Source organism: Stegastes partitus, unplaced genomic scaffold, assembly GCF_000690725.1.
Source record: "Stegastes partitus isolate 25-593 unplaced genomic scaffold, Stegastes_partitus-1.0.2 Scaffold1197, whole genome shotgun sequence".
Lineage (NCBI taxonomy): Eukaryota > Metazoa > Chordata > Actinopteri > Pomacentridae > Stegastes > Stegastes partitus.
Window position 1 is genome coordinate 20567 of NW_007578928.1, and position 12682 is coordinate 33248.

Consider the following 12682-nt stretch of genomic DNA (forward strand, 5'->3'; position numbering starts at 1 on the left):
ATGTGTTTGTAAATGAGATTTTGAATTTGGTCTCTATTTTAGCTCCTTCTTGTGATGAAAGCAGTAAATAGGCGTATTTTCAAAAATGTTTAAAGACTCTTTTCACATATTCGAAAATACATCCACACCTTTCTTGAAACATTAACTGAGGTAAGTGCTGTGAGTGCTCCCACCTTTATTAGCAGCATGACGTTGTATCTGAGAGCTAGCAGTGCCATGCAGACAGTGGTAACGGAGAAGAAGCCCATCTCTGGGTTCTCCTCATCTGGTTTCTCCCGCTCACTCTCCTCTTTCGCCGCAGAGCGCTCGCCAGCGTCAGACATCTGAGCAGCCAGTTGCATTTCAAAGATTGTGTCCTCGCAGAAATTCACAAACAGCTCCATCTTCTCCTTCTCCCCTCCCTCGTTCACCACATCAAAGATGAACTGACGCTTGGATTCTTTGACCTGGGTGGAATATAAAAATGCAATGAGGAAATTTGGGGATAATTTGTTTCTATTTAAAACTTTAACCAAAGTCAGTAGTGTTTCTTTGAAGTGAGAAATCTTAACTACAAATGCTACATATATTTATTCATTTGTTGTACCATCTTTACCTGTGGTTTCTCCCACTGTGTCCGACTTGACTCACTGATCTCAAAGTAGACCCTCTCTATGCGCTTAGCACTGCCCATGATCTCAATTCGACCGAGGTATGGTTGGAAGTAGTTGAGGACACTCTCTGCCAACTCCAGGAAGGTCTGCAGTCGGGTGTCATGAGGCATGTGCTCCGACAGGTTGGTCAGCAAAACAGCCACATTAAAGCCAATGTCCTTTGGAAATAGTTCAGTTAGAAATTACATTAAAATATTCAAACAAAATCTCCCTTTTCAGCATGTTCTCCACTCTGTAAGATGGCAAATTTTCCCGAGATGGATTTGAACTGCTGCACTGTAATTTGTAGACTGTAATCTAAAGCAGGGATTCCCAGCCAACGGTGTCTGAATTTGGAGTGCCCCAAGGGGTACTGTTGCTGTTGCCAGAGTTACAAGGAAAGATTACAGGGCAGTTCATGTAATTTGATTTTCCTTTAAAAGTATATGCCCACATATTGCATCAGCTACATTCAATTCAGTTCAATTCAATTTTATTTGTAAAGTGCATATTTACAACAAGAAGTCATCTCATAGCGGTTAACAAAGGTAGATTATTTCCTGTTTTATTTCGAAATTATCTGCCCTTGTAATTTCCTGCCTTGTCCTCATTGGTTACAGCTGAGTACAGAAACACAAAACTAGAGATAACAAGGTTTTCATACTAAACTCACTATGAGGTGGTGAAACGATTCTCTAAAAATAGTGTTTAATCATTCTGAGGGGCTTACCTTTGGTCATTTAATGGTCAATGTTTCTTTTCTTTTTTTAATATCTCTAAACGTTCCGTTTACTAATTTTAATTTACCTTGGCTGGCTCATGAAAGCGCTCCACAAACTCTTCATAGTCCAGGAGTTCATTTTCATCAGTCTCAGCACAGGAGAGCAGGAACTCAGTCTCAGACTGGGTGTAGTGTTTGTGGCTCTCCATGGCTTTCTGGAAGTCCCTCTTAGAGATGACACCTGTCGGTTCAATCAAAAATCAATAAATCATCAGCAGCTCTCACCGTGTTTGGTAAAAGTTTACACATTCAAATAGTGGTTTGAAATTCTGTAAATGCCAATGACTATTTGTCACTGATGATTCCTCAGTGACAAATATAAAATATATGTTGCAGCGTATGCAGCATCTTGCCTTTTCCATCAGGATCATACTCTTTGAAGGCATCTGAGGAGGTCAGGTCTTTCAGTTTGAGGAACATGTCAAAGAACTTGAGGATCATCTCCACATTGTTCGAGGACTCCACCAACATGTCGACCATCTGCTTCCCAATAGTCCCATTCACCACATTTCCTGCCACAACAAGATAGCACATTTACAACCAAGGTATACACTTGAAACACAACACAACACATTTGTAAGCACTGGTGGAAGACAAAGCCTTTTCAAAGTTTTTGACAAACTTGACGCTGTTCTCAGAGCTCATTGTGGCGTGTATGAAAAAACACAGCCTGTTTGCTGACATTTCAGAACTAATTAGCTTTTACACTCACTTAAAATACTTCTTGGAGGGATGAGCAAAGATTTGTAGAATGGCACTTAGGAAACACAGCTAAGCTTTAAGAAATACGATCCATTCTTCCTACTTTGGTATTTGATGCAATTGTGCTTGTGAAACCAAACCTACCCTCAAGCATAGACAGCAGCATGACCACCATGTCTTTCTGTAGATCCATCAGTTCCTTCAGTAACTCAATCTGACTGGAGTCCTGCGGTGCAAAAAAGCAAGAATTAAAGAAAGTGCTCCCCAGTAATCTGCACTTTTTCTGATAATTTGTTGTCAAATATTAGCAACATTAATAAAATGTACAATTAAAAAAAAATATATAAAAATTCTGTGAGTCCACACAAAAATGTGAAATGGCGCATTGAGGCCAAAATGCATACATTCAGAGCTGCAGTAATAATAGTTGAAGGTTCTTATTGAGTATTCTGAACAGCAGAGAGAGAGTAAACAGCAAAAAGAAAAGAAACTACTTAAAATACAGGAAGAAATCCAAGTGCAACACAGAATAAAACAAAATTCAGACATAGTTGAAATAGCTTCCTATAGAATGAGATAATTAGGCAGGGAGTTCTACAGTTTTGGGGGCGGGGGAAGTGAGAAGGCCCGCTCACCCCAGTAAACAAAGTGAGCTGTCAACACAGCTAAGAAGACCCTTTGCCTGAGAGATGCATAACAAATGAATGACGTGATCAGATTTTTAGAGCCTGAGACCACAGATGCCTCATACTTTGAGATCTCAACTCACCTGAGACAGTTTCATCTGCATGTGAGCGAACACATGAAGAAAGCCAACCACAGCGTCCCACAGTCGACTGTGAGCCAAACTCTGCTGGTTCCCAGTGCATGGACCCTACAACATCACCAGCCATATTCAGGTCAATTTCAATCAGCAGATGCTACTACATAGAATTTTTTGACATATTAGCTACTCCAGAATCAATACATATGAATATGAATGTTGTTATGGCTTTTGAACTGCTCATCTTCCAACACAATAAATTATTTTTAGCACTATGTTTAATTCTTTTTGTAGATCATTCATTAACAGCTAGATGCCACCATAATTTGTTACTGTTGCAGTACACAAGTTCTCAGACACTTGAAGGAATATTATCAGAAATAAGGCAATCCTATTTAATTTGAAAGCATCTAATTAAAGCAACAGCTGTCACTGCAGTTTAAAAGAAAGAAAAATCTCAATAAAACTCAAAATGAAAGTAAACATCTTAGTATAAATAATTTAAGTATTTTTTTTTCGACAAGTGTCAGTTCATTTTGTATAACAGCGATGTCAACAGTGATGACTGCAGTGTGTTCTCATACCTGGATGTATTCCGTCAGTGTATTGAAAACCTGCTTGGCAACATTTATTGCCTTGGAGAAGTTCCTCTGGCCCTGCTCATCAATAATGTCTTTCCCAGAATAGTACCAGTAGAAATCACTGACAGACTCCTGGAGGAGAATGAAGCAGGAGGGCAACATAGGGAGTGAGAGTGGAAAATTAAACTGTTTTGATTACTATTAGAATTTCATCAGTAGTAGTAGAGACCAAGCCCAGCACTATTACCATGAAGTGTAGTCAATATTAGATGGTAGTTTACAGTTTGACTTATTTAAGTGTGATCCATCTGCACAAAATCAGTTGCATTGTGCCTTGGGCTATATCTGAGACACAGTCCGAATTACGTTCACACATGATAAAATATTGATTTTGTGTCTGTTACGTTGATCGGTCCATTTGGTTGTTTTCTACATGTAGGTAACATATAATATTACAGAGCGTAATAATATTACACTGTCAAATACCACCAGGCACAATGAGACTGATTTTGTCCAGATTGGTCACAAATAGATGCCCTATCAGCAGTTTAATCAACTGAGATCTGCTAGCTATGATATACAACAAAAGTCAGTACACCTCACGCACATGTGCAATATGAATTAAATGTCAAATGATTCAAAAATATATCAGCTTACAGAGTAAATGTAAAACTAAGAAACTGTTTTTCATTTACTATAAGAAAATGCAGGTCCCATGTGAGAAACTCAATGCAACAAAGTCATCTATATCATTACTGAGAATCAAAGCTTTTATTTGCTGAATACATCATATGCTCAACTTTATTTTTGAGAATGAATCCTCCTCTGCATGAGGATACTACATTTCTGGAGAGCTGTACATCCATTCTTCATAGACAATGTTTTGCTAGCTTCTTATTTCTCTTTACCGCAGATGTGTCAGGCAAGTCATCAATAAACTTTGCAAGGTCATAATTTCCACTATATTCTTTCTTCGTACCTCTTGTTTAATTTTCAGTGTGAACTGGATTGTTATGATGCCGAAATATTCCCCTTCTGCCAAGCTTCTGGAAGCCATGAGTCAGCTTGTCCAGTATTTAAATCTACAGACAGTGCCATCTAGGATTGTCAGCTCCACACCACCTTTTGCACTCACTCATGCCTCTGTGCCTCACTGTCAGACCTTTGCATTCAGTGTGGTGGTGACAACCAGGTTCATCCCAAACACGCAGGACCCCACCTAACCCAACATATTTATCTTGGTCACACCTGACCAAAGAATATGCTCCCACAATATTCAGCAGGTTTTATACATTAAAGCAAAGTTTAGTTTTGCAATGTAGTGCAGAAGGGAAAGAAAGTGTTTTGTTTTTTTTGTTTTTTTTTGTGGATGCCGTCTAAAAAGTTTGACATTCAATGTCCTTCACACTGTTTGAGCTGCCACAGAAACTCAGATTTTCATGGATAACCTCTGTTCCAATACTGAAGCACATCTGTTTGTCAGGGGCTAGATTGTGAAAGTAGGGCACTGTCCATGCTGTCATTTGAGGAGGTTGAGACTGTGGCTCAGATTAGTGGTACATTGGCACGTTTGTTACGTCTTGATTACTGCTGCTAACCCCTAACCCTAACTTTGGCTGGTCACTAATCTTCCTGTATTCCTTTCATTTTGTGAAGTCTGAAAATCTGATTTGTTAATTCTTCTGGCAGTTATATTCAATGTAGAACCATCATGCAGACATCATCAGAAAACTGAAAAAGTACTAGTGTTAACAGGTCATTTTATAGCCATGCTCATGCAATAAGGTCAATTGAAGCACAGGTGTGCTCAATTTTGTTTTCTAACTTGAATGTCAGTGATCATGGATGTATTTACTTTTGCTCCATTTAGTTTCTACTTCAAGGACTGTATTTTTAACATGGCCTTTCTATGATTTTTTTTTTTGATTGATCTGAAGATGAAATACTACTTGTCAACTTAGAAATAATGCAATTACTAAGAGGTGAGGCAAGCTGAAATCATTTGAGTTGCATTTATTGTCCATTAGAGGAAATCAATAAAATATAAACTTCCATTTAACTCAATGGATATAGGTAATATGGGATTGTTGTCAAAACTATATAAGGACTGTATGACTTAATGGAAAATGTGCCCTTTATAAACCAGCAGGAGGGAACAGAACAAACTAACCTGAACTCTGAGGAGGTAGTCAACAGTAGAGATAATAATGTTGACAGTGGTATTGTTCCCCGTTTGTGTCCTCAAGTAGTTCTGGAAGTCTGAAACAAGATACCGCAAAATACTGTATGAAATGTGCTCAAAACAATATAGTAGGGTTAATGTGTACAAGATTGCTTGACATGTAATGATGGTGATGGTAATGGTCATCTTCTAAATACATCTGCTTTAATCAGTGGGTTTATTTAAAAAACTAAATGTAAAAAGAAAAGTGTAAAAATAAAGTCAAGAAGTTATTGCAGCCTTTTCTTTAATCTTAGCAGCATGAAAATATGGTGCAACCTGACTGGTAAATAATCTGACAGGTAATCACCTAAAAACAGCTTGCAGAGTCCTAGTAAATGTACAAAGAATCAAAATGTTCAGTTGTATTCCTCAATCAAATCAGTAACAGGGAATTTGCACACACCTGAGTTATGTCCTTCACAGAGCAGCTGCAGGAAGCGGAAAAGGTCACAGGTGAACTCATCATCCTGCATGACCTTCTCACCTGGCCGGAGAGAAGAAACACACGTACACATCCACGCACATGCACACACACACACACACACACATACACCGACACATGCAGACACACATATGCACATATACAGAAGTATGCACAAGTGTACACACAAGTACACGGGCATGTGCAAACACAGATGTACACACATTCATATAAACAGACACACATACACATAAAGAAAGTCAGATAACAACAAAAGCAGACAACATATAGGATACAAAGACAGACAAGAAGATGGAGAGTGAAGAAATATTCAAAGAGATGGTACTAGTGTGAGGAAATGTGAGAATTTTCTTTGAGTCAGAGTCAAAAGTGTATGGTCATAATACACAATTCTTATGTAATCCAAACACAACCACACATACAAACATTCACACACTTACACAATCTTGGATGAGCAATGAGTTGAATGGGTGGTGGACTGAAGTGGACTGATCTTTAAAGTGCAGCATTTTACAGTCAGGACTGAAATTTAGCTCTATTTATGGTTTGATGTGAACAATCTCTTGGTTTCTATTTTGAGACACTACACAATAACCTAACACAATATCATCAGCATAAAATACATCCATACTATATGACTACAAACTGAACTGGGCTGAGGGACAGAAATGTGTATGTCTGGGAAAAAAAAAGACTGAAAGTGCAAACATTTTATTTATCATGGTTAAAAATGACAGAATTTGTGGTGACTTCTACTGATCTGTTGATTTGTGTAATGCGAAACAAATATGGATCCAACTACATCTTTTAAGCAAGCATGTGCAAGAGTGGCACTTTGGTGCAACGGCTAATACTGTAGTCTTAAGGTAAGAACTTGGAAACCTGGCTTTGATAGGGAAAAGGTGTTATGGACTATGAATGCATAGCTTAAAAGGCATCCTTTCTGCCTGCCTTAACATCCTTCTCCATATTCGTGCCCTCCATGTCTTAAGCAGCTTTCAGACACTGAGCCACTGCCATAGTGGTCACAACCTCTGTGTTCTCTGTTGTGAACCTGTGGCAGGCGGGCTTAAAGCCTTGGCGGAGGCTACCAGCTACCTCAGATCTCACCAGCCTGTAAACAGCAAGCTATCCATCTTCCTAAAATGAGGTGTGATTAAAGAAAAAGAAAAAATTGTTCTTTTTGTGGATCATACAAGTCGCCACTGTCCATCCTTTTCACTCAATGATAAGTTTCCCTTGTAACATGTGCTCAGTCTTGTTCAAAGCTTCTTTTTTTTTAAACCCCCAACCATAATATTTTCCTAAACTTAACAAGTTTAAAAGAAAATGAAACTTAAGCTACAAACTAAAATGAAATTAAGAGAAAAGGTAATGGTCTGATGCAAGACATGAACCTTAGTCTTCTGAGTGAAAGTCCTGTGGCTTACACCACCACCACAACTTCAGTGTCTTTATAATGGTCTTGAAAACTGGTACGCTCTGTGCCCTGGCACAGTGCCAACGGAGACCTTGGGGGGCTCAGAAAGAGTTAGGCACTGCACAAAATGCTGATGACTGGCACCACCACACTGAGCTCCAAAAGTGCTGTTCAGCAAACCTGTGGGAGATGTCACGGAGGGTTCGTCCATTGTTTATATATAGTCTATGTTTTTGATGTCAGGGAATGAGAACAACTTGGCCATGTGCATGCAACACGTGTGAGCAGTAACTTTCAAGAGTCACGATTCCATGTGATGTAGCGCAATCAACATCGGAACCCATGCTACACACGTTTTTGTGACCACTGGCAGATGCGCATTTGTGATTTCACTATGAACCTAAGAAACAACACAAGCTTACATATATAATGTGAGGATTAATTCATGTGATGGCATGGCTGATCTTGGACCAACTGATGGAAATGGAGACATAAACATTAAAATTCAACTCTAAGACTGTTAAATATCTTTGTTTTAAATCACTTGTGTTGAATCAGTAGACGTCACAACAACAGAATGACTCCAAATTTAGAAATATTCGTGAGTGTCTTGACTCTTTATTTCTTAGTAAAAGCTATGCTTTATGTGCTTTCAATGGGAATTTGCTATTTAGCTTGTGTAAGCTGAAAATACTGTTTAGTGACTGTGTAAAGGCACTTTCAGGCTTTTTCCAAACACAGTAAACAGTGAAAAACCACAAAAGGGCAATACATTTTACACAGTTGAAAAAAGGATGTGACCACATTAAATTTTAATCTTAATAATATAACAAGTAAATATTTGTCCACAGATGGAATAAAGGATTAGAAAAGTTGACTATAGCTAAAGCTTAAAAAGAAAAATCTACTACTTAGAGATATACAGAGTGTAATGGATGCCTACAACTACAGCCAAATTGTGAGTTCAAAACACAATACTGGGGTGGAAAAAACAGTAAAAACATAAAATCCGAAAAAAGGACGGGTTATTCATATTAAGTTTTTTCACATACAAAGGACAAATACAGTGACACCAGAACACAGCTCAGCCAGGAAACAGATTAGGAGAGAAGGAAGGAAGAAAGAAAGGAGGGAGGAGTAAAAGATCAGAGTTCACTCTCCTCCACTTGCAGAGCAACGGGGCCAAAATCAGCCACTATAAAGTCCCCAGTGCAACACTTATTGAGAAAAAACACAGGAGAAGCAGACCAAACACAACAGATGTACTGGCAAGAGATGAGAAATGAGCAGGGCTGCAATTACTGGGTTCAGCTTTTCGTTTGTTTTGTTGTCTTTTGCTGATGTATTTATAGATCACAGAGCTTCAAAAAAATCTATGATAATTTTTTATTTTTTTTTTTTAAACATTAAACATTTTTAAACATAATATCCCCTTCGACAAATTTTGGGTGTCTTCATTCTAATCGTTTTTGTTTTTCTCCTCTCCTAATGTAAGACTAGTTGTAATATAACAGCAAAATAAACAATATTTATCTGTCCATTCCATCAAAACCAGTGATGGTAATCTCTAACACTTCTCTGTATTATGTGACAGAATTCAACAGAGGCACAAACTCAAACCTGTAAAATGACAGATGACCAAATAATAGTTGAATCAACACATTTCTAGAATGGTTTCAATAAAAGCTGAACATTAGAACCTTCACGAAGGAGCTCAGCTAGGTGGCTACATATATTTGACAATATTGTATTTATGTACTTAAAGAGTTCATTTGCAAAAACAGATAACTCCACCTTCAGAAAACCCACTTTTCCATTGTCTACTTGAGACAATATCAATCAAACTTAAGCTATCTCTATTTTTGTCATGTCATTTCTACTGAGTTAAATCCACTCAACTCCACTTTAATTGATCTTAATAAAAAATGAGTTGAAAAAAAATCTACAATCTACAAAAATGGAGTTATCTGTTTTTGCAAATGACCTCCTCATTTATAAACTGGATAAACTGATGCCCATTTTATCTGCAGACAAGAGAAGCCAGCAGTCTGTCTGCTGTTTGTTGCTGAGAGTGACTTCATCAGAGCTTTTTCAGTGAAAACAGCTGCCCGCTGCTGCTGAAAACTATGCTTCGACTCACATCTGTAAAGCTGCACACCATTAAAACAAAAAAGAAGCTGAAAGACGCTAAAACAACTGTTAAACTGAAGGGAATTGCAAAGTTGGTAATAATGCTCTGTGCGTTTGTCTCTTGTACATCCCTTTCACTTGACACACTTTGATCCATTATATTTATAAAATGTCGATGAGTGAAGTTTCAATAGACGCTTAATCCACTATTTTTTTCTTGCTTAGTATTTGGTTGCAAGTGTTTGCTCTATTCATTGCAGCCCTAAGAGAGTGATTCAGAAAAAGACAGATAGTGGCTGAGAACACAGAGAGAATTGTACACTTCACAACAGATAACAACCAGCACAATAACCATCTCCATTACTGAGACAAAACAACCAGCTGACTTTAGATTGACTCTGAGACTGAGAGGGTGGGAGTGGCGGATGAAGGTGGGGGAAGGTAAATACTGTAATGCTTTTACTATTAGTAATATTCAGAATGTGCCAGATACTGTACAAATCCTGAGGGGACGGCATACAGGGATTGTTTCAGAATGCAGGCTGTGGCAAGATGGATACACTTCAACCACCTCTGCCTGGACATGTCTAGATTTTTAAATTCTGTAGACTATAGGGCAAAACAGGTCATCATTATATCATTACCAGTTTGCTTATCGTGGAGGAGAATGACATGAAACATTTCAAATCCAAATTTTTAAATGGCATAAGACTTCAAATATTAGGAAAAAAAATGACTACAGGACCAAGCAGAGAGTGAGTTATAATTGGCCTCTATTAAAAACAGTAAAGTTAAGGAAAAAGGCAGCTACAAGTGCAGAAAAGGGAAAGGACAAGATCTGGAGGTCTGTGCTCAGGACCTGGACAGAACTGACACAACAGCTAACCAACTGTGGTGAGAGAGAAGGAGAGACCAACCAACACACAAGAAAATGGCAGAAGGCATAATTACCACGCTCATGAGTGATGACTGAGAAAGGGAAGAAAGTGCAGTAAACCAAAATAAGAAAAGGAAAACAGGGGGAAGAAAGAAAGAGAGAAAGAAAGTAAGAAACAAAGAAAAAGGTTACATATAGGGAAAAGAGCTTTAAAAATTCCGAGTTTTGCTGTTTGGTCAACATAGGAAAAAGAAATGTGTTGTCAGAAACCTGTGCAGCTGAATAAAACTCAAAGAAATTTATATTTTTAAATACAACAGAGAGACCTTTTCTCTTCTTTTTAATTGTAGATATATGTCCATGGTAAGCTAATTTTCTTTATAGGGCATTTTCAATAGCTAGTTGGCAGGTACTTTGTACAAACAAGATAATAATGGGGAAATTATGGATTGAAAAACATTATCAGCTGTCGCAAGTACCATGATGTAATGTTATAATAGGTGCACTAGTCATGATTAGAATGTCAGTGTTAGCACATAGTGGCTTAGAAATGCCTTTTATTTATTGGGCATATACAGGGATGGGGAAAAATAACCAACACAAAATATTTCAGTTCAGTTAAACAAACAAAAACAACAAGAATGAAACGAACAAAAAAAAACCCCAACAACATACAATTCAATTCAAACACCTGATTTTGAACTTTGAAAATGGCCATTTCACACTCTGGTGTAAACCACCCAGCACACGCTGGAGGTTGTGGTGAAGCCAGCAGAACCACATCATCAACCAAAAGCATGAAAGATGCAACTCTGAGGTTCCCAAAACAGACACCTTCCTCACTCTGGCTGCACCTGGAAATCCCATTCATGAACATCACAAACGGGGACAAGAGGCAATCCAAGTAGAGTTCAACACCCACCAGAAACATGTATGACTCTCTGCCGAGGTTACAACTACAGCTCTCATTTTGGCTACACAAGGACCACATGGCCCGTAATGACAGCATCAGCACCCTTTACTTCACCACTACAACGTTCCCTGGAGGACACAGTCATAGGCCTCCTGTCCACAAATCATACGTGGACTGGCTGGTCAACTCCAATGGCCCCCTCAGCAACTTTGTACAGATGAAGAGTCAGTCTCCTGTGGCAGTTTTTTTTTTTTACACCAAGGATAAAATCTGCATTGCTTCTTCTGAATTTGAGGTTCAACAATTGGTCAGGGCCTCCTTTCCAGCATCCTGGAGAAAGTTTCCCAGGGTGGCTTAGCAGTGTAATATCCTAAAAATTAGAGCACACCCAAGAGTACCCCTTTTTGAAAGTGGGATCCACCACATTGGTCTGGCACTCCACAGGTCCTGTCCCTACCCCACAGGCAATACTGAAGAGGCATGTCAGCAAACACAGCAAAGCAGTGTCCACAGCCCTCAGTATCTCAGAGTAAACCTCATCCACACCTGGCACCTTGCCACCAAGAAGCTTTTTGACTACCTCAGTGACCTTACCACAGATATGGGCAGGATTTCCCCTAAATCTTCAGTCTCAGCCTCATCCACAGAGAAAACATTCGCCAGGTTTGGGAACTTCTCAAAGTGCTCCTTTCATAACCCAACAACACATATAGTCCAGGTCAGCAGTTCTCCGCACTGGGTGAAAGCCCTAGCTTCTCTTCATGAGGCCTGGTTTGCCAGACTTCCCTGAGGCCGATCTGAAAGCCCTTCTACATAGCTGTTCAAAGCTAAGGCCATGAGTTTCTAGTTCTGTGACTGCCGCAGCTGCAGACCTTCTGGTCTCTTATTACCTGTCTGCTGCTTCAGGACACCTCTGGTTCAGTCAAGCCCAAAAGTCACCCTTCTTCAATTTGATGGGCTCTTTAACTGCCAGGTTCACTAATGGGTAATGAGGTTGTAGGTACCCCCTGCAGAATGGCCACCATATCGCGGTGGAGGGATTCACATGTCCCTGTCATCCTATGTTGTCGGGGCCAATAGCCACTGGTAGGGTTTCTCAAGGCAAATTGATTCTTGGTGAGGGGCCAGACAAAGAGTAATTCAAATAACTCTCATGACTTGGCAGAAATAAAGCTTTGGAACCTCACCGGGAAAAGGAAGAACAGGGCCCTGGAGCA

The 12682-nt window shown here is 39.1% G+C and overlaps 1 protein-coding gene across 1 annotated transcript in view; it reads right to left on the reverse strand.

Annotated features, from left to right (window-relative positions):
• Positions 1-12682, reverse strand: part of ryr2a (ryanodine receptor 2a (cardiac)) — a 173064-nt gene that overhangs the window by 14973 nt on the left and 145409 nt on the right. Inside the window, 9 exon segments of the mRNA XM_008297199.1 lie at positions 174-446; positions 596-811; positions 1440-1594; positions 1767-1925; positions 2260-2341; positions 2885-2989; positions 3463-3591; positions 5630-5718; positions 6087-6167. Coding sequence (XP_008295421.1) covers positions 174-446; positions 596-811; positions 1440-1594; positions 1767-1925; positions 2260-2341; positions 2885-2989; positions 3463-3591; positions 5630-5718; positions 6087-6167 — 1289 coding nt within the window.